The sequence below is a fragment of the Capra hircus genome, chromosome 9 (assembly GCF_001704415.2).
Source record: "Capra hircus breed San Clemente chromosome 9, ASM170441v1, whole genome shotgun sequence".
Lineage (NCBI taxonomy): Eukaryota > Metazoa > Chordata > Mammalia > Artiodactyla > Bovidae > Capra > Capra hircus.
The window spans coordinates 10,356,968-10,384,817 of record NC_030816.1 but is presented as its reverse complement, the minus strand read 5'-3'; the positions used below and the strand labels follow the sequence as shown (position 1 = coordinate 10,384,817).

The following is a 27,850-nucleotide window of genomic DNA, read 5'->3' as shown; positions in this document are numbered from 1 at the left end:
GGGCAACGAGCCGGAAGCCACGCAGAGCCACGTCTTCGGATTCTCAGCGCCGCAGTCGGTTCCCGGCGCTGCCGCGAGGAAGGTGGTCCGTGCGGTGGGGGTGAGGGGAGTGTCTTGGCGGAGGTGAGCGGGGCCCCGAGGCTTGGCGGCGAGAATGGGACGTTGCGGTGGGCGGGCGTTCGGCCACCCGAGAGGCTAGTGGGCATCTGGCGGACTGAGCTGCGGGCCGCGAGGGACACGCCTACTCGTCCCCGGGCTGGGGAGCGGGCTGGAGGCTCGGGCCCGAGGGTCGAGCTAGGGGAAGGGGTCTCGTCCATCACCTCAGTGCGGGCCTCAAGGCTGGGTGCCAGGAAACGTGGGCAGATTCGGGGGCGAGGAGTTAGGGGAACTAACCAGGTGCTCAAGGCTGAATAGAGGAAAGGGGATCGTTCTAGGCTTTTTTGAGTGGTCGCAGTTTGGACTTGACGATACTTTCAATAAAAACCTTTGCATACTCATCAAAAGTAGTTTTAGGACATAAAACGCTTGAAATGATGGAAGCATTTTATCTTGACTTTTTTATTTTAAAAAAGACTTTTGGACGAAACAGGTTTACGCCCTTATGAATAATTATGGTATATTGCCAACTGGTCAGTTTTTAATGAAATGTCTTCATGCTTGAAAAATAGATTTGTCCACTCTAGGTCAAACTAAATTAGCTTCCTAAATGCCAGTTTTTTCCAGCTGAACAAAAACATTTAACTGTTGTTCATTGAAGTAATGAAGGACAATAAAGAAAACAAGGAAGTCTAGTGGGCTACAGGCTGACCTTTGACTTTAAAGGTAAAAGGAAGATGTTGCTTGTTTGAGAGCTTAATTTAGAAGGGCGTCAGGATCCTCATGAAAATACAACAATCCACCCCATGGTGTATGTGGAGATCTGGGTAGTCTTGGAGAGGAGGTTTTTCCCCTTTGCTTTTCCTTTGGGAATCAGTCTCTGTAGCCTGGGAGGAATAGCAGAACTTCACAGATTTCCCAGATGGTTTGCATGTGCAGCTTAGGTCCACTTGAGAATGTGACTTCAGGCCTCAGTCCATCAGCAGTAAGCTAGACCCAGAATTCAGTTTTCCCGTTTATAAAATGAGATGATTCCTGATCATGTAGGATTTTGTGACTCGTAAGTGGTCACATGTGTGGATTTATTTCTAGGTGCTCTTGTTCTGTCCCACTGATCTTTTTTATACCAAGGCCATGCTGTTTTGATTAGTGTAGCTTGTAGTGTACTTTGAAATCAGGAGTGTGGTGCCTCCATTTGTTCTTCCCAAGAGTGCTGTGATTATTCAGCATCTTTTGTTGTGCTGTGGAATCTTCAGTTTAGTTGGGAGTGGACTGTTTAAAAGTTTGCCTTGTGTCCAGGAATTGTTGGGGACAACCTGATTTCTGTCCTGCAGTGGACAAAACAGGTAATGCTAACCCATGGATGTATTCTACTGTTCTTCCCTCTCAAACGTAGGCTTCTTTGGGGAAGGTCAGAATGAGGCAGATGTATTAGTTTGGGATGACAGGTTTTGAAGCAAATGGTCCATGGAAGATTTCTTATTATACCTGAAAAATATTCCTTTATTTTGCAGACATGGATTTAGATGCCGTTACAAAGCAGTCAGTGTTACATGCCAAGCCTGACGGGCTCATTCTTCAATATGGGACTGCTGGATTTCGAACGAAAGCAGAACATCTTGATCATGTCATGTTTCGAATGGGATTATTAGCTGTCCTGAGGTCAAAGCAGACAAAATCTGCCATAGGAGTCATGGTAACAGCGTCGCACAATCCTGAGGTAATGCATTTAGTGCTCCAGTAAGACAGGCTTTTGTTTCCAAGACCAAACTTTAGTTTCTGAGCACTTTGACCCCAGTTCAAGTTCTAATTCTAGTACTTTGCTTTTTCCTTGTTCTATGCCTTTGGTTTTGAACAAGCACTTTTCTTAACAAGTGGTCATTTCACTCACAACTCTTTAACAGTTGTGGAGAGAGTGAAATGAGACAGTCATTTTTTGGAGTGTGTCCATATTGAGAAATAATACAATGTCCTTATAACTTAGTTGTATTGAGACAGCATCAGTAATAAAAAGTGTTGCCTCTGTTAATGTGGCAGAGATTGAAGAGATTGGAGGCAAGCTGGGGGAGGGGAGAGGACAAATTTTTGAAAAGACTTAGCACACTTTGAAAATTTTCAGACAGCTTTTCTATAGCTAGGGAATAGTCTCTTGTTCTGAGTGAACAGCTGGACATGTGACTTGAGGGATCCAGAGGTGAACATTGGACAGGATATTGATCAGGCCTGATGAGTCTAGGGTTTATGACAATCAAGTTTTTTAAAGTATTCCTCTGACACAACTTAATTATCTTATTCTGTACTGGCCTATAACTCACTAAAACATTGTTTAAATAATATGCTTCTGTTCAGTTGCTAGAACACAAGACTTTTGCCTTTGTAGCTAAATCAGCAGGTTAGTGAGGGATTGTAACCTCTTCCTCTCACACCCGCCCCCACCGAAAAACAAGAGGATGTTGCTTATTCAGCTTCTAAATGTGGATTGTTATAAATGTGTTAAGTGTTAAATGTCTAAATCACCACACTTGCTTAATGATGTGTAGGCAGAACCCCATATTTATTGTTAATTCCACAAGCACGTCTTAAGACAATTTTGAGCTCTTCCCTTCCAGTGTGTTCTTTTGAGTGCAGCTGCAGGGAGGAGGGTCTCCAGGGACCCTGGTTCTGCTGCGGTTGTGCCTCATCAGTTAATTGATGGTGGATGCACGGGTGACAGCCTTTTAAAAGGCTAGGGGGGGCTCAGCAGCTGTTGGGTGTAAGAGTCAGATAGACTTGATGTTTTAATATCAGCACTGACGCTTCCTAGCTGTATGAACACAAGCAGATTACTTGCTCTGAATCTCGGTTTTCTCAGAGATTGGAGTAACCGTAGGAGGATTAGTTAGATTGATGACACGTGCAGTGAGGATTTACTGAGGTGATGCGTGTACAGTACCTGGTCCAGCACCTGGCCTTCAGTCGTGGTCACCGGGGAAACTGCCTGGCCGTCACTGCCTTTTGTTTGGGGAGAAACAGCTTGGGTTTGCTTCCTCATGACTGTGCACATTACTTTTTATTTTTATTTTTTTTTTAGGAAGACAATGGTGTGAAATTGGTGGATCCTTTGGGTGAAATGTTGGCAGCATCCTGGGAGGAGCATGCTACCTGCTTGGCAAACGCTGAGGAAGAACATTTGCCCAGAGTGTTGGTGGACATCAGCGAGAAGGCAGCCGTGGATCTGCACCAAGATGCCTTCGTGGTGATTGGTAGAGATACCAGGTGCCCATCAGAGCCAGGGTGAAAGCTGATTTTTGAATGCCGCATAAGTGGTTGTATCAGTTTTAGCACTCGAGACAAATGGAAAGAGTCAGGTGGAATGGAACCACCCTGAGAGGTTCCTCCTGGTCTTTTCAGTAGGACGTAGGAGTTAAGTCACTGCTCTAGCTTGGGCTTGGTGTCCGAGCCCCAACTCTCAAGCTTACTGTATGAGTTGAGCAAGTCGCGTAACCTTTTGGAGCGCACCTTTGCTCGCCTGCAGTGTTGATGGTGAGCCTACATCACGCAGGCCTTCCTGAAGATTACATAAGATAGTGTAGACGACACACCTGTTTCCTGGCGCAAGACAGGCACTTCCCAAATGTCTCCCATCCCTTTGTTTCTGTAGGTTTGCACCTTTCCGCTGCAGAGTAAGAACATGTGATTATTGCTTACCTGTGTTTGGAGACTATGACCTGTGTTGCTGGCTCGCACATTTTCCTCTGCTAGAGCTAGTTGGAAAGCATTAACCATCTACATACATGTTTGTCACATTTAGCAGCTCTTGGCTTCTTTCACAGAGAAGTGTCACTGTAAAATGTTAGGTTAAAAGTGTACTTTGAAACAGAAGCATTCTCTTTAGCATAAGATCTGGTTCTAGCCAGAGATTTGTTCTAAAGTAGATTTCTACTCAGTCGCTAAATGCCTTACCATTTTACGCTTACCCATGAAGTGTGTTACCCTTAATGTGTTACCACTGATTGTGGATTTGTAGGTAATGAATAGCCAAGTGGTTTATATTCTGAAGCAGATATCATCTCACAGTAAATCCATCCACATGTATTTTCCTCTCACCTGTTAACTAGTTTAAATGATACAGAAAATCTTGTTTTATAAAGCAGGTATGTATATTGATCTTTATTTTCAGATAGAAAAATAATTTATTCTGACTTTTTAAAATGAAAACTGGATTCTCTGCCCTAGGTGGTTTAACACCTAGCCTTGGCCCACACGTGCTCTGTGTGTATTTACCATTACTGTTTTCAAGCAGTAAATGTGTTGTTACCATCAAACTTGAAAAAGTGTTTGAGTGTAGGAGTAATTGGTGTTACAGTTATATTAGTGTTAAAGTTTATATCTATTTCCTAAATTCATTTAAAAGGCAAAACTCTTTCCAAGAAATATATTGAGAAAAGCCACTGGAAAATGCTTACACTTTACCCGTATTTTTCAGAGTTTTTGGGCTATGCAGGTTTCATTTAGTTTGAATACAGTGGACTTATTATTCTGAAATTTGTAACATAGAATGTCTGCATTTGCTTTCAGAACTTGAAGCTCAGTTGGTCTTGGATAAGATGTAATATTTTCTTCCTTTTCTTTCCTAGGCCCAGCAGTGAGAAACTGTCACAGTCTGTAATAGACGGTGTGACAGTTTTAGGAGGTCAATTCCATGGTATGTAGTTGTTCTGACTTGTAAATTAGTCTTAAAAAAAAAAAATCTCAAAGTGAATGCATAATTTAATTTAGAAAAGTTTGAAAATAAGTGAACTTGTAGCATTTTAAATACTTAAATACTACTAGCATTTTAAGTTAAAAAATTAAAAAAAATTTTCTGGACATGCATGTTATATTTCAGCTGTAGGAGATTATCTATAGGCAGTGCTGATCTTAACTTCCTTTATTAAGCCTGAACATATTGGTATAAAAACTCTTGAAGTTACTTGATATACTCATTCTGGGGAGTTCTTTCTATCAGGCAGGTAATCTCTAATAGCTGATCACATGTGGAGGCAGTGTGACAGGTAATGATGGAAAATACCTTTGACTGACTTGTGATCATGATTTTTAAGTTTTGATAGATGATCTTTCCCGTTGTACCAAGTGAAGAGTTAAGTGCAGCGAAACAGGCTGGAATCCTCTTCTCACACTGGTTGTGCATCTTGTGAATGCAGTGACTCCACTGTGCTTGGAGGTGAATTTTCCTAGTGTCAGATTTCTCTCATTTAAAAGCATCTTCTCTTGATCCTCTCAACCTCCGTGTGTCCCTCAGTTCCCATTTAATAACCTGGCCTCTTCCAGACTTGCCTAGTTTGCTCTCTATTTGCTCTTCTGATTATAAGAAGCCTGCTGGCGGTGAATACCTGTCCTTGCCCCTTCAGGGAAATGTCTGTGCCAACACTCATCTGCTAGAAAGCAGGAATTCACCTGGGGCCTGGGCCTCCCCAGGGACTGTTTAAGCTGCCAGACCCTATGGACCTCTGGGTACAGTGCACCATGTTACCTGCACAAGCGCTTGTCTAGAGAGTGGAGTTGTAGCTTTTGTCAGATACTCAAAGGGATTTGTGATCTAAGAATAACTCTCAGAACTGATATTTGAAATTTCTTATTTCAGTTGATCTCTTGGCAGCTATCCACAGAGTGATCTCTCCCTCTTTTTCCCCTACTTCTTCAGCCACTGTTCCATACTGTCCTGTCTGCAGGATCCTTTTCTGTCTCCTAATATGGGCTTTCCTCACTTCCTGCTTTCATTCTGCCTCATTTCTGAATGAGCATCCTTGTTGCCATAGCTCCAGCTGCAAATACTCTTTTATTCATTCACTTATTAGTTCATCGGACAGTTTTGACTACCTGCTATGTAGAACCCTCCAGGAGTGTGTTTCATAGCATAGCTCAGCCTGTAGGAAGAAGCCTGTCTTGGATCATGACATGTGTCTAGTGTGCTTGTGTGAATAACTGAAACAGAATTTTCAGAGAACAGCGCTTACCATCCTCCGTGACTTGCGTTCATCTGTTTCATTAAAAAATGGAGAAATGCTGACTGGGTCTCACTAAGTAGATTCCCTGACCTGTTGGCAGGGTTTTTTTTTTTTTTTTTTTTTTCAATAATTAAAAATTTTTTTTTAAATTTTCGGCTGCACTGGGTCTTCGTTGCTGCATGCGGGCTTTCTCTAGTTGCAGCAAGTGGGGGCTGCGCTCTGGTTGCGATGAGCAGGCTTCTCATTGTGGCACCTTCTTTTGTTGCCAGGCATAGGCTCAAGGCACTCAGGCTTCAGTGGTCGCGGCTCTTGGGCTCAGTTGCCCCATGGCATGTGGAATCCTCCTTGACCATCCCCTGCATTGGCAGGTGGGCTGCCAACCACAGACCACCAGGGATGTCCAGCAGGTGGTTTTGAAAGCACTGGTTTGAGTCATGTTTCCCCATAGGTGGCTGCCCACTCCCCCAGGTTCACCCTGCCCCAAATCGTGTTCTTTCTGCCATCCGCAGAATGGTTGACCTTTCCAGCTCTGTCCTTCTAACTCTAGAACCATCACTGTTCTAGTGTTTGAACCTAGAAAAATTTGAGAGTGATTTAAAAACAAACTAACATCTTTTGCTCATTGCTGTCTTCCACTTAGTGTATTTCAGGAAACAAAGGTGGTTGATGTGGCTTCAGCTCAGGGAGACTGGGAGAAGCTACTAGAAAATAGGGTTAGGGAGGTGAGCAGGGGCCGGGTCATTCTAAGCCTTACAAGTCACAGGCAGAATTGGGGTTTTACTTTCAGTATGGCGGGAGTCCACTGAAGGAGTTTATGCCAGCGAATGGCATCACATTTTCACTTTAAGCCAGTCCCTCTGGCTGTGGTTTGGAGAGAGGAGGGAGTTGGTCTCGGAAAGGAAGAGAAACCAGCTAGGAGACTAGGTAGTAGATTCATGCAAGACTTGCTAGTGAGAAAAACGGGAAACGGTGAAATTAGTAATGACATTAAAGGATTTTTGTGATTCATGGTGAGGTTAGAGGTGTGAAGAATGGCTGCTAGGTTTCTGGGTTGATCTGTTGAATGGATGGTGATGTTTTTATTGAGTCACTGTCATTTCGTAAATGTTTATTTTGTGATTTTGATACTGGTCACAAAATCCGCTTGTCTCAGCCTTCAGTGTGTGTCTCTGGACTGTTGTTTGTCTCTCCTTATGCACTGCCACTGAGCTGGTCTGAGCTTCTACCCACTTTATTTTTTTTTAAAGCTCTTCCACCTTCTCCCATCTAATCCTTATACCAGAGCCAAATATCTGTTACACAGCTGCAGTGCTCAAGAACCTAAAGGGACCGTTTGCCTTCCGTCCAGACTCTTGTGCTTGGCTTTGAAGACCACTGACAAATTTTGTCACAGTGTGTTTATTGGATCCTGGTCCACTTTCGCTGTTTCTCTTGCTTCGTACTCATAGTCCCTTTCTTGTGTGTTTAGCTATTTGTTTTCTGGGAGAATTATCTGTGGGACATTTTTGAGGTTCACGATGAAGATGTACTGCCCTGGCGGGGTTTAGTGTTTGCATCTGCTTGGGGTACTGCCCGGCTGGTGGGTGATAAGGCTCCTCGATGACAGCGTTCTTCTGGGCCCCTGTGGCCGTGTGCCTCTGCGCTGGGAGTCCCTGGGGGCCTGCGCTTGTGGTGCCAGCTCGTCGGGCATGGACTTTCCCCTCTGCTCTGCTTGGCGCCAGGTCAGCTTTCTGGGGGGAGGCCCCGGGGGCTTACTCCTGACTCAGTCTTGCCCTGGAGCGTTGTTGTTTAGTCGCCAAGTTGTGTCCAACTCTTTTGCAGCCCCACAGACTGTAGGCCGCCAGGCTCCTCTGTCCTTTGGGTCTCCAGGCAAGAGTACTGGAGTGGGCTGCCATTTCCTCCTCCAGCGGATCTTCCCGACCCAGGGATCGAACCTTCCTCTCATGCATTGCAGGTAGATTCTTTACCACTGAGCCACCTGGGAAGCTCTGCACTGAATAGTCCTTCTTTTAAAAAATTTAATTTTTATTTTATTTCAGTTCAGTCGTATCCAACTCTTTACGACCCTGTGGACTGCAGCATGGCAGGCTTCCCTGTTGAGCAACTCCTGGAGCTGACTCAAACTCATGTCCATTGAGTCGGTGATGCCATCCAACCATCTCGCCCTCTGTCGTCCCCTTCTCCTCCTGCCCTCAATCTTTCCCAGCATCAGGGTCTTTTCAGATGGGTTGGTTCTGCACATCAGGTGGACAAAGTATTGGAGTTTCAGCTTCAGCATCAGTCCTTCCAGTGAATTAAATATTCATTCAAACCTGAAGGTTGAATTGACTGGTTTGAACTCCTTGAAGTCCAAGGGACTCTCAAGAGTCTTTTTCCAACACCACAGTTGAAAAGCATCAATTCTTCGGTGCTCAGCTTTCCTTATAGTCCAACCCTCACATCCACTTTATATAGGAGTATAATTGATTTACAACATTCAGTTTCAGATGCACAGAAAGTGATTCAGTTATACATGTGTCCATTCTTTTGCAGATTCTTTTCCCATGTAGGTTATTATAGAATATTGAATAGAGTTCCCTGTGCTGTACAGGAGGTCCTTGTTGATTATCTATTTTGTATATAGTAGTGTGTATATGTTAATCCCAACCTCTTAATTTATCCCTCCCCTCCATGTTTCCCCTTGGGCACAATAAGATTGTTTTTGAAGTCTGAGAGTCTGTTTCTGTTTTGTAAATAAGTTCATTTGTATCCTTTGTTTAAAATTAGATTCCACATGTGAGTGAGGTCGTATGATGCTTGTCTTTGCTTACTTCTCCTGGTCTGATCATCTCTAGGTCCATCCATGTTGCTGTAAATGGCACCATTCAGCCTTCTCTCTGGCTGAGTAATAACCCAGTGTAACATGTACTGCGTCTTCTTTAGGCGATCCTGTGTCAGTGGACATCTAGTTTGCTTCGTGTCTGGGCTGTTGTAAATATTGTAAATAGTGCTGCAGTGAACCTTGGGGTGTGTGATGTGAATTCTGGTTTGAAGAATAGGCCTTTGGGGCTTCAGGCACTTCTGCTGAGTTGCACGTCTTAGATCAGCATGGACCTTCTACACAGAGAACCATTGCTCAACTCCTAGTTTAGAGGAGTGCCCTCAGAGCAAAACTGGCTTTGTTTATCTTGCATCCTGGAATTCTCTCTTACTTAACTCTGGCCTAATTGGTACTGCAGTTCTTTTTGAAAAGGGATAAAAGTCTTTTATCTTTCAGTTTTGGTTGTTTTTAAAAGGAGGGTTCATCTGAATTACATGGTTTATAATGTTATGAAAATAGAGCCCAGTTATTACTTTTGTACGTTGCCGCCGATCTATACCAGATGACTGGTTTAGCTGTCATTAGTAGTTTGTATTTCTTTTACAACTGAGTATGTGTCCAGTGTGTGCCTCTTCCACCACCAAACAGTTCATTCTGACTCCATCCACCTGGCAGCCACATCCCAGGTGTGCAGGGCTCAGTGCCTCAAACCTTGCCCCTCGATGCCTTCACCTGGGCTCCTGACCACCCTCTCCTTGGGCCGGGGAAGCATTTGACTTCCTAGCACACCAGTTTATTATACGGAGTGTAGCCCAGGAACGGCCAGATGGTGGAGATTCATGTGGGGAGGGGCGTGGGGCATCAGTGCGCCCTGGGCCCCCCAGTCCCCGCTGGCTCCCCGTCCTGGAACCCCATCCTTTAGGGCTTTTATGGAGGCCTCCTTACATAGGCATGGCTGCTTAGATCTTTGGTGAACTAAGTTGAACTTTGTTCTAAGGTGAATTCAGAACTTTGGTTGAACTCAGTCTCCTGTCCCTCCTTTCTCCCTTCCCTGGAGTTTGGGAGGACGTTGGAGGGGGGCAGGCAGGTCTATAAATTTCAGCTCTCTAATCCTGTGGTTGGTTCCCAGGCAACCAGCCACCCCTAAGGTTTCTAAGGGCCTTCTGAAAGTTACCTCATTAGCATAACAAAAGATGCCTTTCTGTGGAGGCTCTGCCAGAAATGGAGACCGATCAAATGAATGATTCTTGGTATAAATCACAGTATCACAGCATGACCTGTAGTTTTAATGACTTCAGTGGATGTTTATGCATATTTCTGGGTGGTTTAAAACAGCGTTTCTTGTATTTTCTGAGATGTCTTTTTTAAAAGATGATTTATGACCCTGAAATTGACACAGCATGAGTCTTCAACTTTGTTAAGAACTGTGTGAAGTGACTGTGTCTCTGTGACAGATTATGGCTTGCTGACGACGCCCCAGCTGCACTACATGGTCTTCTGTCGAAACAGCAAAGGCCAGTATGGAAAGGCAACCGTAGAGGGTTACTACCAGAAACTGTCCTCAGCCTTTGTGGAACTTACCAAACAGGTCAGAATCTCTCCAATGTGGTTCGAGTTTGAGCAGTTGCTTAAAAGAACATCACTGAACAGTTTATTTAAATATTTGTCACTTTTTTTTCCAAAAATTTGGCCTGTCTCCTTTTTCTTTCCAGGGCTCTGCAAGGTCTGGCCCTTGCAGCCAGCTAACTCTGTGTTGGCATTTACTTGGCAAGGCACATAGTATGTTCTTGTTACCGACCAGGGTTCTTGGCCTCCTTAATCAGTAAAAATAGGTAAGAGGCCAGACAAATTCAGGCAGGGCTTTGTTGGGGCCCCTGCTGCAGGAGAAGGGAGCAAAACCCACAGGTTCGCTTGCTTGCTGAGGGGAGGCCAAGGTGGTTCCTTATATTGGAGGGAAGAGGCGTGTCCAGGCTTTTGGCTAGAGGAGGGCTTACGTGATTTGTCCACCCCTTAGCTGGTGTTGCGTCCAGGGGGCATGCACGGTACCCTGCTTTTGCTCCCAGCTCTCACAGCAATTGGGTTTCTTTGGGTGGTTTTTCATATCTTGTTGCCCATAATTTGCCCCAACTGCTTGCATGCAGTTATTTTCAGTCCCTCTTCTCTTTGTATTTTGTTGCTGGCGGAGACTTTGTCCAGGTGCGAGCACTGCAGCAAAGGGTCTCAAGTGCCAGCCTGTCTCATTTTGAGGTCACTGCGGGAGAGGCGTGATGAACTTGCAGTTTCCATAAGTGTTCACGCAGACGAATTTGCTCTTAGAGTTATTGTAGGTGCTGTTGGCGTCATACTGGAAGCATCTACTGTTAAGAAAATCTGTCTTCAAGGTGTATTAGCTTCCTAAGCCTGAACAGAGATTTGAGGGGTATAATTCACTTGATCAGCCAATATTGAGCATATGTTGTTGTTAGGAATTGTTTGACCAAAACCAAGTCCTTGCTCTCATAGAACTTACATTTTGGGGTGAGGGAGGGTAGGAGAGGAGACTGCCAGGAAAACCACTTGTCCGGTGGTGTAATACACTGTGAAGAGAATGACGGATATTATTGCTACTCATTCATCTGCATACTCATGCCCACATTTGAATGATTGCTATGGAATACAGACTAATAAGGGACCTTGCTAAATTATAATCAAGCTTCATTTCTGTAATGTATTTGGTCTGTAAAACTTTTCCAATATCTGTGACCAAAAAATGGTGTTCTAGAAATCTTACTTTGGTGTTTGACAGTTTTCATATGAACATGTGTACCCTTTTGTTTCCTGGCTTAAAATAGACAAGTGAACTGAAATAATGGCGGCTGTTTACGTGCACATACCTGTGCTTTATGCCTCACTTTGGTATCCTGAAGTTGCCCTTCGGTTTCTTTGCCTTTTCAGGCCTTCTGCAGCGGAGATGACCGCAGAACACTCAGGGTTGACTGTGCGAACGGCATAGGCGCCCTGAAGCTGGCAGAGATGAGACACTACTTTTCCCAGGGGCTGTCCGTTCAGCTGTTCAACGATGGGACCAAAGGGAAACTCAACCATTTATGTGGGGCCGACTTTGTGAAAAGTCATCAGAAACCTCCGCAGGGTATGCGAAAAATGTGTTTTTAGCACTCTGTCTGAAACCAGTCACTCAAACAGAGGTGGCAAAGAGAGAGTCGTGCAGCTGTCCTGGCCCCGCTGCTGTTAGACATCTGGGCCCTGTCCGCTTGCCGTTGCCACGCAATGACACTCAGAACACGGCTGCTCTCGGCCCTGAGAGTCTTGTGACTCTTCACAGGGGGCAGGAAAGCCAGTGGAAAAAGCAGAATCAGGACGTGGGATTTTGGAGCAGTGATTCTTAAGCTTTAGCAGACATAAGAATCACCTGGAAGGCTGGTGAGCATGTAGATTTCCTGGGCTCTACCCCAGGGGGTCTGATTCTGTAGGTCTTGGGTGGATTTGTCCATTTGCTGCTGTCCATCTCTTGTGGTAAAGGAACAGTAATGTTATCTAAAATTTGATGTGACGGTTGCTCAGGTTTCAGTAAGCTATGCAAATTACACAAGACATTAATCTCACTGGTTGTAATTTTTTTGCTCTGAAATAGTGTTTCTTGTTACTGATATAAACAAATGAAAAACCACTTTTTTCAGGATTTAAGTACATACTGTATCTGCTGCTGATTATTTAAGGATGTAGTATGTAGTACAAGGGAAATTGAATTCAATTTAATACCTATAGCTTTCAAAGCACTATGTTGCAATCTGTGTTGCCAAACCACTGGCTTGTAGAAGGGAATTTTATTTTAGTATCATATAGGGTTTCAGCTTAGATAGATTTTGAGTGCTCTTTTTTCGCTTAACTGTGAAAGAACTTACTGTGTAAAAATACTAGTAAACCTGTTAACTATTCAAAGGTTAAGATACTGGTTTTATTTGGAAGGGTGTTTTTCTTTATGTTTTATTTCCATTTAAATGAATTCTCTTCCCTTGATTTTGAACAGTTATCTCTGTTTATGTTCAAAAACAATATATGTTTATGTAGAGCTTCAGACAGGAGGAATGATCAGGATTTTCCTCATTGACAAAATACTCCAGTTACTTATATTTGATTATACCCTCTGCTTGGTCACGTAAGAATAGAAATGGTTCTTTATCTGCAGATACAAAGACAGTTTTTCCTTTTAACTGGGCTCCAGTTCACAAATTGGGAGAAACTTTGTTCAGCTGAAATTAGATTTTTTTAAATCTTAAGGACAGGCTCACTCTTTACCTAGCACATGTTTAACATTGCTGAAGTCCTGGAAAGATAATTTCAAACACCTTTTGAAATGTCATAGTGGGCATGCTTCTGTATAAACACAGAGGGTCACTTCTAATCAATACTTAATGGGAAAAAAAAATTTCCCTCTGTAACTAGTGTGAGAGAAAAACCTAAAACTTTCTACATTAAATTTTATCCCCCTTTCTTAGACCGAAATGTGTTTTGATTTATTCTCGGTGCTAGGAATTGAAATGAGGGCCAATGAAAGATGCTGTTCCTTCGATGGAGATGCAGACAGGATCGTTTACTACTACCATGATGCAGACGGTCAGTTTCATCTCATAGACGGAGACAAGATAGCCACCCTCATTAGCAGTTTCCTCAAAGAGCTCCTGTTGGAGGTATGGTGCTGGGGCTGACCACCCTTTCACACAAGACTCACTGGGGAAATTGTTCGGTATCAGGCAGTTGCTTGAACGTCTCAGAGGCATGATTTGTGGGGAGTTCCTCACATCTGTGGCCAGAAAATACAAAAAAATACGGTCATTCCGGTCATTTCAACGTTAGGGCTCTGGTTTTGGAACCCAAAGGGAGTAGTCTTTTCTGTTTTATACTGGCAGAGAGCTTCATGATTTGGAGCTTTACAAAGTTCTGGTTTCTTCATAGCTGCCTTTTTTCTTTTTTGGCCTAATTGTGGGGCATGTGGTATCTTAGTTCCCCAACCAGCGATTGAACCCATACCCTCTGCAGTGGAATCATGGTCTTAACCACTAGACCACCAGGGAAGTTGGTAACTGACACTTTAATGAGAGTTCCATGAACATCATTCCCCAGAGCCTTGAGTTTATATAGAAAGTCTCCTCTGAGGGATATATTTACTATGATTATGATAACCTTTAGTGATGTGAGGTTTATTATGTTATGCTCTTTCAGAAATCTCAGATTAGCTTTAAGTATAAAATGTAATGATAATTATCATAATATGGAAAAGGTATACTTTAAGAATTCAGTGTGTATTTTTATTAAAAACTGAAGAGATCAAGAAATGACAGGTTTCTCTAAAAAGGATTCTTTAGCAACTGAGAGGTCCATCATAGGGTGAATAAACTTTGGTTCATCCAGACAAAGGAGTATTATTCAACGGTAAAAAAAAAAAAAAGCTATCAAGCCATGAAAAGACATGGAGGAAATGTGAATGCATATTTCTAAGTGAAATAAGTCAAACTGAAAGGGCTGTGTATATCACTGTGAGTCCAACTATAGGATACTGTGCAAAAAAAACACCCAAAACACAAAAACTGTGGTGACATTTAAAAGATCAGTAGTTTCAAGGTGGTGGGGAGAAGTGAATGCTGAAGGATAAACAGATGGAGCACAGAGGACTTCTCAGGGCTGAAAGTACATACTATAAACATGGAGACGTGTTCTTATACATTTGTCCAAACCTGCAGAATATACAGCACTAAGAATGAATCCTGATGTAATCTGTGGGGTAATATAAAGGAAATCTGGGGAGTGAAAGGAGTTCCTTGTAGAATTGCTTTCAATAATACTCAAAAAAGTACTTAGGTTTTTTCCTGGTATACATGTGAATTTTCTGTGAGTTGTTTATTGCATAAAACTTGAGTGATGGCCGGACTGGCCGATAATTTTGTCATCCTTAAGAACTCTGTTTATAGGTTTGCTTTCGTAGGGTCTTTGCCTTTGATGGCAGGTAATTGTCCTTGTTTTTGTCCAGATTGGAGATGGTTTGAGTCTCGGTGTTGTACAAACTGCATATGCCAATGGAAGCTCAACACGGTACCTGGAAGAAGTTATGAAGGTATTGAACACTTTCCATTTGTTGGTACCTTCTTCATCATTACCTTTTATTGTGGGGTATTTCTGTGAGGAAAATAATGCCCTCATAAAAATGAATAGATTGAAATGCATGGACCTGAGCTGTTGTCTACCTAAGGGTAGAAAGTGAAAGTGTCAGTCGCTCAGTCGTGTCTGACTCTGCAACTTCATGGGCAAGTAGCCCGCCAGGCTCCTCTGTCCATAGGATTCTCCAGGCAAGAACACTGGAGTGAGTTGCCGTTCCCTTCTGCAGGGGATCTTCCCAACCCAGGGATTGAACCCAGGTCTCCTACATTGCAGGCAGATTCTTTACTGTCTGAACCACCAGGGAAACTGCACTTAAAGGTAACTAGAAATCAAACAAAGAAAAAATTAAATTGTCCCTAATGCAGAAAAGGAAAGAGACTTTCCTTCCTCCCTTTTCCTGGAGTGTTTCTTATAGCAAGCTTATGTTTTCTCTGTCCTTTTGTGATGTCAATCTTTTGAAAGGCAAAATAGGCCAGTTTTACAGTTAAGGTTTTTCTATAAGGGCGTAGAGTACCTCTTTAAAACATAAACATCAAGGAAGGTAGCATCCCAACACTTAGCCTCCCGAAAGTTTGACCACCTTACCACTTAGAGCCGGGCACCCATCTGCTTGACAGAGAGATGTGAGAAATTGTATCATTCCTTTGGAGAAGGACAGTTAGCCAAGCCCAGTGGCCACAGCTTTCCGACAGATCCTCGTGGCTCAGATGTTAAAGAATCTGCCTGCAATGCAGCAAACCCAGGTTCGATTTCCTGGGACAGGAAGATCCCCTGGAGAAGGAAATGGCAACCCATTCTGGTATTCTTGCCCAGAAAATTCCATGGACAGAGGAACCTAGTGGGCTGCAGTCTATGGGATATCAGAGTTGGACACAGCTGAGTGACTAATATGCACACACACGCATGACAAAAGGTACTGCAGAGTCTTCCTGAGCAGCAGACCTGTTCGGTAGATAGACTGCCACGGGGTTTTGTAGGGGGAGAGACTGGGCTCAACTCCTGATACAACAAGGAAAAGTGGAGATTTTATAGCCAAGGAATAGGATATGGGGGCAGGGAGCGGGTTGGTGAATGTAAAATTGCTAGGAGGAACCTCAGGGAGGGTTCTGGCTAAACCAATGTAACAGGACTTCTGTTGACGGCAGGCCTGGGTGGTCAGATGGTACGGGGTGGGGATTTTGGGCTGATATGGAGGGTAGGGGATTCCAGCTAAAGTGATTGAGCGAAAGATTCTTTGTAAAACTGGGTCCTTGGAGACATGGCCGAGGACAGGACCTGTTCAGGCTCAAAAGAGCCTGACTCTCATGTGGTTGAGGAGAGATCTTGGTCAAGAGTTATCTTGAGGTGTGTAAAAGGGTGGGATTGCTATTTGTCTTTGCGGTCTCTTTCCAGGGGCCCCCAGCCCTCAGGATCTAGCGCCGGGATCTGAGATGGAGCTGCTGTGATGACAGTAGTAGAAAGTGCACAATCAATGTGATGCACTTGAGTCATCCCGAAACCATTTCCCACCCCCAGGTCTGTGGGAAAACTGTCTTCCAAAAAACTGGCCCCTGGTACCAAAAAGGTTGGGGGCCGCTGTCTTCAGAGGATTGCCTGTGATGTGCATCACAGTCTGGTTTATTGGTTATTTGGTAACAGAACTTCTCTTAGTCTTCTGTGGAGATGTTTTGTGGGTTGGTAGGAGATTTTGTTTCTAATCATTTCCCCAGCATCCACCAGGTGACTCTGCCTTGTACATCTCATCTGCTTTAAGAATCAGAGGCTGCAGGACCCAAATTGGGTCTGCAGAAAGTAATTCTTTCTCTCCCTGGCTAGTGTGATATTTTCCAACGTCAGTGTTATACCTTGTCAGATTGCTACATTTCACTAGTTTTGGTGGCCATCCCATTCTTTTTATTTTTTTAAATTTATTTATTTTAATTGAAGGCTAATTGCTTTTACAATATTGTATTGGTTTTGCCATGCATCAACATGAATCCACCACGGGTATACCTGTGTTCCCCATCCTGAACCCCACTCCCACCTACCTCTCTGTACCATCCCTCTGGGTCATCCCAGTGCACCAGCCCCAAGCATCCTATATCCTGCATCGAACCTGGACTGGCGATCTTTTTAAAGCAGGAATGGCAGAGTCAGGTTCCTTTTGGATCTGGATAGGAGAAGTGAATGAGTCCAGCAGGTGGGCACAGACTTGGAGGGTGTGGCCAGGCCAGCTGCTGTCACCTTTGGTCAGAGTCTTCAGGAGAAACTGAAAATCTGAATTTTGGTGTGAATTTCCTACCTTTGAAGTCTTGGCAGCTGATTCAGCATTTAAAAGAAATAGTGGTTAGGCCACATAAAACATGTCTGGAGGTGACTACCTGGTGCCCTGACTTAAATATATGGTTACAGTAAATATATGCCTTAAATATTTGGTTACAGTAAACCCACTCAAGGTACTCCATCTGGGGCGCACTTGCCTGCCTTTCATAGAGATTCTTGGTGTTTGGGTTATTCTGTATTTTCTTAATTTGTCTCAAAAATGGCTTTTATAGTAAGATGCCCTGTTGAGGAAACTGAACATTGGTGACTCTTCTTCTCAACACATTCTCTTGTAGATTAAATATTTTCAGCCCTAGCCATTCCCAAGTCTCCTAAACCCAATCAAATGCCAGGCCCGTCTGAGCTTGCTCTCTTATGCAGTTTCGCTGCTGTCTTTCCTTAACCATTCTCTGGCAGATCCATCCGAGACTTGCTGCCCACTGTTAGTACTCCAGTCACTGATTTCTTACTAGGATTAGCCATAGAAACCACCTAACCTAAGCCAGAGCTTAGCAAACAGTGGCCTCTGGGCCACATTGAACCTGTCAGCTGTTTCTAGTTTCATGGGAATACAGCCACGCTCTCGTTTTCATATGGTCTTGTGACTGCTTTCTCACTACAGAGACAGAATCAAGCAGTTGTGATGGAGACCATGTGACCTACAAAGCCTGAAATATTAGTTAGCTCTTTAGAGTAAAAGCTGGAAGACCCTGGTTTTAAGCCATTCTCCACACTGTAGCTAAACAGCTTTCTGAAACGATCAGATCAGGTCACTCCCCCAGCTTGAATCTTTCATTATAAGGGGCCCCTCAGCTCTCTCACCCCGCTTTACTCTCAGCTGTGTGCTGCTGTGCAGTCACTCCCCCACAGGGACACTTAGGCTTTGTATTTTAATTGCTTAATCTCACTGGACTAAGTTCCAGGAGTTTTGTTCCCTAGGATGGTAGGTGGTGGTGGTTCAGTTGCTAAGCCAGGTCCGACTCTTTGTGACCCCATGGACTGTAGCTCACCAAGCTTCCCTGTCCTTCACCATCTCCCAGAGTTTGCTTAAACTCATGTCCATTGACGTAGTGATACCATCCAACTATTTCATCCTCTGTCGCCCCCTTCTCCTTCTGCCCTCAATCTTTCCCAGCATCAGGGTCTTTTCCAGTGAATCGGCTCTTCTCATCAAGTGGCCAAAGTATTGGACCTTCAGTTTCAGCATCAGTCCCTTCAGTGAATATTCAGAGTTGATTTCCTGTAAGATTGACTGGTCTGATCTCCTTGCTGTCCGCGGGACTCTCAAGAGTCTTCTCTAGCAGCACAGTTCGAAAGCATCAGTTCTTTGGTGTTCAGCCTTCTTTATGGTCCAGCTCTCACATCTGTATGTAACTACTGGAAGAACCGTAGCTTTGTACACAGACTTTTTCTCAGCAAAGTGATGTCTCTGCTTTTGAAGATGCTGTCTAGGTTTTTCATAGCTTTTCTTCCAAGGAGAGAAAATTTCATGACTGCAGTCACCGTCCACAGTGATTTTGGAGCCCAAGGAAAGAAAATCTGTCAGTGTTTCCATTTTTCCCCCATCTGTTTGTCATGAAGTGATGGAATTGCATGCCATGATTTTTTTTTCAAACTTTTTATTTAAGGATAATTGCTTTACAGAATCTTGCTGTTTTCTGTCAAACCTCACCCTGAATCAGCCATAGGTATACATATATCCTCTCCCTTTTGAACCTCCCTCCCATCTCCCTCGCCATCCCACCCTACTAGGTTGATACAGAGCCCCTGTTTGAGTTTCCTGAGCCACACTGCAAATTCCCCTTGGCTATCTACTTTACATATGGTAATGTACGTTTCCATGTTACTCTTTCCATATGTCTCACCCTCTCCTCCCCTCTCCCTTTGTGCATAAGTCTGTTCTCTATGTTTCTTCATTGCTGCCCTGTAAGTAAAGTCTTCAGGACCATTTTTCTAGATTCCGTATGTATGCATTAGAATACAATATTTATCTTTCTCTTTCTGACTTACTTCACTCTGTACAATAGGTTCTAGGTTCATCCACCTCATTAGAAGCGACTCAAAGGTGCTCCTTTCTATGGCTAATATTCCGTTGTGTGCATGTACCACGACTTCTTTGTCCATTCATCCGTTGATGGGCATCTAGGTTGCTTCCATGCTCTAACTATTGTAAACAGTGCTGCAGTGGACAGTGGGATGCATGTGTCCTTTTCAATTTTGGTTTCCTCAGCGTATAGGCAGAGGTTTATAACAACAAAAAAATGTGACTGAGGAAAAAAAGAGCTCAAAAGCTTAATTAGATTTCATCGTGCCAATAAAATGGACAATGAGGAGGGGGGAAGGAAAGACAAATCCAAAAGAATCTACAGAACAAGTCAAAGCATAAAGAATAGTAAATGTTTTTCTTGAGTCACTGCTGTCAGAATCCTTTCTTTTGCTGGGAGTCACAGCCCTCCTCGCCTCCCTAGGATGCCCTCCAACACTGTGCTGATCTCTGGACCTGCTGTGGGGGCAGCTCAGACTCTAATCTGGTCCTGCTCCTCTGTGTTCTTGCCTCCAATGTCTGCAGCCATCAGAACCAGTGCTTTTTCTTATGTGGGAGCTCTCAATGTCCTTTTATATATTCCATGGACCCAGAGTCTGCCTAGTTGATCGTTTGGATTTAATCAGCAGCTTGTGCAGCTGGTGGGAAGGTTTTAGGTCTTCTTCCTTAGCCACGCTGCCCCTGGGTTTCAATTGTGGTTTTATTTCCACCTCTGCATGTTTGGGTCATCCACTGGGGTTTGCTCCTGAGGCTGCCCTGGAGGACTTGGGTTTGCCCCATGAGGGCCAGGTGTGGAGGCGGTTCATTCAGCTGCTTGGGACACAGGGTTCTGGCAGCACCAGGTACTCAGGGGAGTTGGCAGCTAGGGCAGCAGGAAATACAGTGCTCTAGAAGGGTATGGCAACCAGTATTGCCCACTACGCTCCAGTATTGCCTGGAGAACCCCCCTCCCTGACAGAGAAGCATGGCACACCACAGTCTACAGGGTCGCAGAGGGTTGGACACGACTGAAGTGACCCTGCGCCCATAGACACAGATTTGTTTTGCCTGTGGCAGCTCTGTCCCAGTGTGAGTTGGGTGTGAAGGTGGTGCAGCTGCTTGGCTGGCAGGGCCCCTGGTGGTGCAAAATGTGCAGGGACGTGGACTGCCTCCGCTGTGGGAGTTATGGCCCGCTCAGAGTCTTTTTTCGAGCCTCTTGTAGCTGGTGATCAGAAGGCCTCATTGGCCAGTCTTTCTCTGTAGCTTCGCCCATTCAGGCGCTTAGAGGGCTCTCTTGCCTTGGGTCCTTCTCTATTGTTGGGCAAGTCAGGCACATAGAGGGCGGCCCCCGTGGCTGGGGTCCTACTCTGTAGTTCAGTGCATTAGGCATTTGATGGGCCAGCCTTGATTGTTCAGCTGCTGATGCTGGTGTGTGGGGAGAGAGGCACCTCGGTGATGGCTCCACGCCCCACGCATGACTCAGCAGTATCGCCTCGCTTCCATGGCTGCCTGGCTTTCCTCCACAGGCATTTCCCGCCACAGTCTCCTCCCTGACATCCCCTCAATCCATCTCTCTGCAGTCCACAGCAGCACTTGCCCTGAGATTGCTCCACAGTCCCTAAACTCCAGCTGCCAGCCATTGCGCCTTCCAGGGGACCTGGGTCCCTGTCTTGGCTAAGGATGGCTTTGGCAAGGACTGTCTGATTCTCATTCCATTTAGGCTGTGACAGATCAGCTGTTTCACTTAAATGTTTTTTGTCTGACTCAGTTGCCCCACTGTGAGGATCAGACCCCTGCTTCAGTTGCCCCATCCACCGAGGGCAGGTCCAGTCTTACTAAGACTCCTGTTTTTCCCCTACTTCCTTCATCCTACTGAGTTTTGCGTGGTTCTATATATTCTTTTCTGCTGGTCAGGTCCTCCTATCTGCTCTCAGCTGGTGTTCTGCATGCACTTCTGTGTCTGAAGGTGTTTCCCTGATGTATCCGTGGAGAGAGATGTACTCCACATCCACCTGCTCCTCCGCCATCTTGTTCTCTCCCATGATCTATTTGTGAATGTTGAGTTGTAAGCCAGCTTTTTCACCCTCCTCTTTCATCCTCATCAAGAGGCTCTTTAGTTTGTCTTTGGTTTCTGCCATTAGAATGGTATCATCTGCGTATCTGAGTTTGTTGATACTTCTGGCAGTCTTGATTCCAGCTTGTGATTCTTTCGCCGACATACTCTGCATATAAGTTATATAAGCAGGGGGACAATATACAGCCTTGATGTACTCCTTTCCTAATTTTGAACCAGTCTGTTGTTCTTTATCTGATTCACTTGTTTCTTGACCTGCGTGCAGGTTTCTCAGGAGGCAGGTAACATGGTTTGGTATTCCCATCTTTTTAAGAATTTTCTGCAGTTTATTGTCATCTACACAGAATTTTCCAAATTTGCTGGTATATTGAGTGCAGCACCTTAACAGTATCATCTTTTAGGATTTTAAATAGCTCAGCTGGAATTCCATAACCACCACTAGCTTTGTTCCTGTATTTCCTAAGGCCCACTTGACTTCATACTCCAGGATGTCTGGCTCAAGGTGAGTGACCACACCATCAAGGTTGGTTAAGTACACAGTGAATATTTGCTGATTAACTGCTGCTGTTTTATAAATATGTGTTTCAGGTACCTGTCTACTGTACCAAAACTGGTGTTAAACATTTGCACCACAAAGCTCAAGAGTTTGACATTGGTGTTTATTTTGAAGCAAATGGGCATGGCACAGTAAGTTCTCATAAATAATGACCTGCCTTTAGCTCGCACTTTTTTTTTTTTTTAAAAGATGGAATTCGGTAATATTCCACTTTAATGAAATGATTGGGATGGTGATAGAAATGATATAGCTGATATTTTCTTATGTTCTGTGAAACCGTGGCTCTCACATTGTAATGATCTTTCTTGGAATGTGAAGAGATAATACTAATTTGTTCCTATAATATATATAGTTTCTTTGAAAATATGTAGGTCTTAATTCCCCTGCAACTAGGCAATTTATACATCATTTAAAATTTTTCTTCAAAAGTGTGAGAAGGTTGAGGACTAACTTACAAGCAACTAGAAATGAGTGTAAAATAATTTGCAATAGGCATCTAAAATTTTTTATGACTCTTAGCAGAGGGAGAATGAAAGTTTGAGATATAATTTGCATATCCTGATAGCATTTTAACATAAGTCTGTAGTATATTCATAAGGTTCAAAAGTTTTCTTTATTAAATGTTTTTTAATATCTAGCCTTATATCATAAATGGATTTGAGATGGTTAACAGAAAATGTTATCTAGGTCAGATAATTCTCATTATTTCAAAATTAGCTTGAATAGGCCATGACTATAAGAGGAAAAATAGTAAGTTACTAGAAAATGTCATTGAAATATAACTTCAGTGATCTTATGCAGGGTTGGTAAATGCTTTTGAACTAGTAAATATTTTAGTTTTCACAAGCCTGAAAGTGAAGTTGCTCAGTCGTGTCCGACTCTTTGCGACCGCATGGACTGTAGCCTACCAGTCTCCTCAGTCGTGGAGTTTTCCAGGCAAGAACACTGGAGTGGGTTGACATTTCCTTCCCCAGGGGATCTTCCCAATAGGGGTGTTTGTTGCATCTGCTCAGATCTCCTAGCGAAGAGTAAATGAATGGGAGTGGCCATGGTTCCACAAAAGAAGTGACCAGTGCATCTTGGTTACCAACAAGCTTTGTATTTCATCAAGCGGCCGCATGTACTGTGCTGCTCCTCTTCAGTGCTGGGCCTCTGAAGGCACTAAACCATGTGGGCAAGCAGTTCAAAACGGCAGGAGTCCTCAGGAGCACGACGCATATCATGCATTGAGTATCCACGGCACCGTTTGCCATAGTGTAATATGTATGACAAACCTCTTTTCTACTTTTCTTTAGCTTATGTCCTTAAAAATTAAGTCAAGAAAACTGTATTAATGGCAATGAATTATATTCTTCTAAGTAGAATGGATACAGATCAGGCTTAAGGAAGCTGGTTGCCCAGAACTGGTTTAGCTGGCTGACAGCAACATCATACACCCACCATATGCATTCACCTTTGCCAGGGTGATTATTTTCTTGGTAATCTTTACATTTTGGTAACCCAATTTTATAATCCTATAATACCTTCTGAGTTCTGATTTGATCTTACATTAATTTCATATATTCTACAGCTGCCATTTTTATTCCCTTGGTTTCTCCAGACTCACTGAGAGTTTCAAAAGTAGTTTAGTTGGGATGATCGTACTTACTGACTGGGGCATGGTTTGTGTTTGGTGATTTTTTTTTTGGTATGCTTTTATTGTAGGTACTGTTCAGTAAAGCTGCTGAAACAAAGATAAAACAACTAGCAAAAGAATCAGAAGATGAGAAAAGGAAAGCTGCCAAGATGCTTGAAAGTATAATTGACTTGTTTAACCAGGTGAGAACTGCAGGGGGATGGTGGACTCCTGGTTATGCTTGGCTGCTCGGTCGTGTCCGACTCTTTGCGACCCCATGGACTGTAGCCATCAGGCTCCTATCCACAGGGATTCTCCAGGCAAGAGGACTGGAGTGGCTTGCCATGCCCTCCTCCAGGACTCTTGGTTACTTAGACAGTCAGAAGGTAGACAGGGTCATGTGCTGCATCAAACGTCGAAGTGGAAAAGTTGTGGCAGCTTCCTTGCAGCTGTGTAGATTTAAACTGAAATGCAGTGGCAGAACACTTATGTGCTTCAGATTTTCAAGTAATGATTAGTTTACAGCTGAGGTCAACAGATTCAGCTATGAGGTATATCTGTGAGGCTAAATATATATATGTTTTGAAACCAACCTTGTCAAGGGAATTCAGAAAAAATAGTCTGATGAAGCACATCTGTGGGTCAGATGATTGGGACTGAGTGGAGATTGTGGAAATGGACGAGCAAAGCATAGGTCAGTGGAAAGCGACAGAACTTATATTTAAGAGTCTTGCACATATGGGCAGTTCATAGACCTCAGTGTGTAATCCTTGCATAACAGGAAGAGTCGGCATCATAACTCCTGTTTTATAAACGAAGAAACAGCCTTAAAGAGTTACTCAGTGGCAGAGTATGGCAGAGTATCCAGCTTTAGGTGTGTTTTACCACCAAAAGCTCCACTTTACCATGCATGAGGCCTTCCACCATCATGGCGTAATATCTCAGAAGGGATCTAGCAATAAATAAAATGTTCATTCACAGAGTGTTAATGCTGGAACCTCAAGAGTTATCCAGCCTAACCTCACCTTACATATGAGCAAGGAGATTAAAGGCAGGTGGTCTTAGTATTCTTTATAGTCCTTTTCTTGTTGCCTTCCATAGAGGTCTGTCCCTCAGTGTAGTGCATTTACCCACCCCAGTCAGTCATGCAGCATGGGGGGAGGAGGCAGCCAGGACATGGTTTTCTCAGACAGAAGACATTCTTATCAACGCCGTGCTCATGTTCTCGCATTTTGCAGACAATTGGTGATGCTATTTCCGACATGCTGGTGATTGAGGCCATCTTGGCTCTGAAGGGCCTGACCGTGCAGCAGTGGGACGCTCTCTATACAGACCTTCCAAACAGACAGCTCAAAGTTAAGGTGTGAGCCAGTTCACTCCCTTTCTAAAAACCAAGTTCATTTTACACATATGTATTGCATAGAAAAGATTGAATTTTCTCACATCTTTAAAAACTACAGAATTCCCTCCTAACCATTCTACTGTTACTTAGAAGTATTTGGTTTCCAACTTTATTATAAATATGTATCACTTTAAAAGATATTATTTTTTTTTTTAATTTTAAAGATGTGAAGAGAGAACAAAATAATGAACCCCCTTTACACTAGCTTCAACTAGTGTCCTCCACATCCCCACTATTATATTGAAGCAAGCCCTGGCTAGCTTGTTGGTTCAAGTGCAGATGTTTCCTTCCTCTGCATTAGTCTTGGTTCACGCAGTACTTCCAGAGGCTGGATGCTGAGAACTAGAAGCTGGGCTAAAAGGGACACAATTTTTAAGGCATTTTAGATAAATTGCTGATTGTTTTCTGTATGGGTATATACCAGATTACACATTTACCAACAGACATTTTTGAGAGAGAGATTAAATCCACAGTTCACAGAAATGACTGCTGATTGTTCAAGTTTTTTTTTTTTTAAGATTTTTATGATTCCCTTTTTAAAAAAATACCTAAGATTATTTGATCAATGACTAAGCCATACAGTACTGGCCATTATTTTAGTAGTGACTGTAAGACAGTCTGTGGTAATCTACCTCAGCACTGTACTTTGTGGTACAATCAGCTGGAATGTAGGTCTGTTCCTGCTGACATTAAATAGCCATAATCTTTTGGTGGGAATTATGCTGACTGGGCCAAGCTTCTGAAAGGGAGTATGATATAGGAAAAAACACGAAATGCTTGTGCCTAGGTTGCAGACCGGCAAGGCATTAGCACCACAGACGCTGAAAGACAAGTAGTTAGACCTCCAGGACTCCAGGAGGCCATCAATGCCCTGGTGAAGAAGTACAGGCTTTCCCGCGCTTTTGTCCGGCCCTCTGGTACAGAAGACATAGTCCGAGTCTATGCAGAAGCAGACTCGCAGGTAAGCTGAGACAGTTCTACTGAAGGAATGTGCAGTGAGAATCTAAAGGCGGTGGAGGAGGGTGGTAGCAGGAGAGAAAACTATTTTAATGCTATTGGAATCTCTAATGTCCGAGATTTATGGAGCCTTTTTTCTTCAGTAGTAGTTACATAGTTGACTAAAACTCCCCCAGATATTCTTCTTGTAATGTATTCTATATTTCCTAAAAGGGTCATATTTCTAACTGCTCTAAGAATACTACTTAGTATACCAATACATACGTAGTTTGACACATAGTAATTAAGCTTATGCATCCTAAAGTGGAATGTACATTTTTCCTTCATTTAAAAACATCCTGTTGCTGAAATCCATGAAAATGACTTACTTTGAAGTTCATTTCTAAACTCACTGGTACTGCACCCGTGCTGCCTGAAATTTCTCTTTGTGTCTAGGCTTTCAATTTGGTTTTCAAAAATTTTCCTTTAAATGACAGCCTTGCTGTGTGCGTCCCTTTTCTTGATAGGATCAGAGACTTAAAAGTGTTTTTTCAGCTGAGGGAAAGTTACAGGGGGATGGCCAGAGCCTCAGTAAGAGATCTCTTCAATTTATATAGTAGCTGTAGCGTTTTTGCAGAAATTCAGGCCATTACAGAATGCAGTAAACAAATATCCCTGGTGCATGAGGAAAGGATAACTGGGGCCTCAACAGTTACTTCCGCTTTTGGTCAACTGTGGCCTTCTTGCCATTAACAACTTACTGCCTAAAGAGTCAATAACTCTTCACACTATTACTGACCGGAGACGTATTGTTATGTCTTTTCTTATTACTGAATTTATTCAGAGTTTTAACATGATAATCAAATCAGATTATAAAATAAAGTTAGTTAGGAACTTACCTGATTTAGAAGAATGTGATTTGTTTTCCACTTATCTATTGTAATTTGTTACTGAAAGATGAAAAAAAGTTCTCATTTGAATTATTTGTAAGTGAAACAAAATTGGAAAGCTTCCTCCCTGGGAGTTGCAGGTAACCTGGTAGATGCTGTGTCTTTTTCATCTAATATCCTTTTATGTAACTTGCAGGAAAACACAGACAGCCTTGCATATGAAGTGAGCTTGGCAGTGTTTCAGCTGGCTGGAGGAATTGGAGAAAGACCTCAACGAGGTTTCTGAGGACAATTTTTATATTCTTTAGAAACCAGAGTTTTTAAAAAAGTTCTTACAGAATAATACTACTGCCACTGTTGTGACAGGTTCAGACACATTTATAATAATGTTTACAGTGTACCTTACTGGATTGTTTCTAGATCTGATTGTTTTTCTTAAACACTACCAGAATCATTCTTAGAAATAGGTAAGCCTTATATTTGTTAAGTTTCATTTTTTTTAAAAAAAACTAAATTCACCTGTAATATTAATCACACTAATATAAAGTACTGGAGCTCAAGTATATGATTCAGTCATTAACTTTATAATATATGCAAGGAAAATTTCATGAAGGCTGCTAGAAAATTAAAGCTTATTTATTACCAACTCCTGTGATGTCTTTTCCATCGATGTTACCTCCCCATGATGTCATTTTGCAGTCCTGGTAGTCACCACTGCTGATACAACTGGGCAGGGTGGAGAAGACTTAATACAAATACAACCAGTTTTTCTCATAGCAGAGTCTTCAAAGCAGTTCTTATATACTTACCTCTTGAGTTAACATCAGCGGGAACTCAGAGGGGTGACTGTGAGGCTGTGGACCTCTGCTCTGTACTGAGGTGGAGATGCCTGTGCTACAAGTACTTACAAGGATGCATGGGCCAGGCCTCAGTTTTCTCTACTCCTCTTAGTGAAGGTAAGTGCGAGAAACTGGCTGTAAGACATTACCAAGCCTCTGACAGAGAAGTGACACCATT

The 27,850-nt window shown here is 43.2% G+C and overlaps 1 protein-coding gene across 1 annotated transcript; it reads left to right on the top strand.

Moving 5' to 3' along the window:
* Positions 17-27,479, top strand: PGM3 (phosphoglucomutase 3). The gene is made up of 13 exons (XM_018052925.1): positions 17-123; positions 1,611-1,816; positions 3,167-3,351; positions 4,713-4,780; positions 10,338-10,471; positions 11,818-12,013; positions 13,414-13,571; positions 14,909-14,992; positions 22,023-22,121; positions 23,695-23,808; positions 24,844-24,966; positions 25,795-25,968; positions 27,030-27,479. The coding sequence occupies exons 2-13, from the start codon at positions 1,613-1,615 to the stop codon at positions 27,117-27,119; spliced, it is 1,629 nt and encodes a 542-aa protein (XP_017908414.1). The 5' UTR covers positions 17-123; positions 1,611-1,612; the 3' UTR covers positions 27,120-27,479.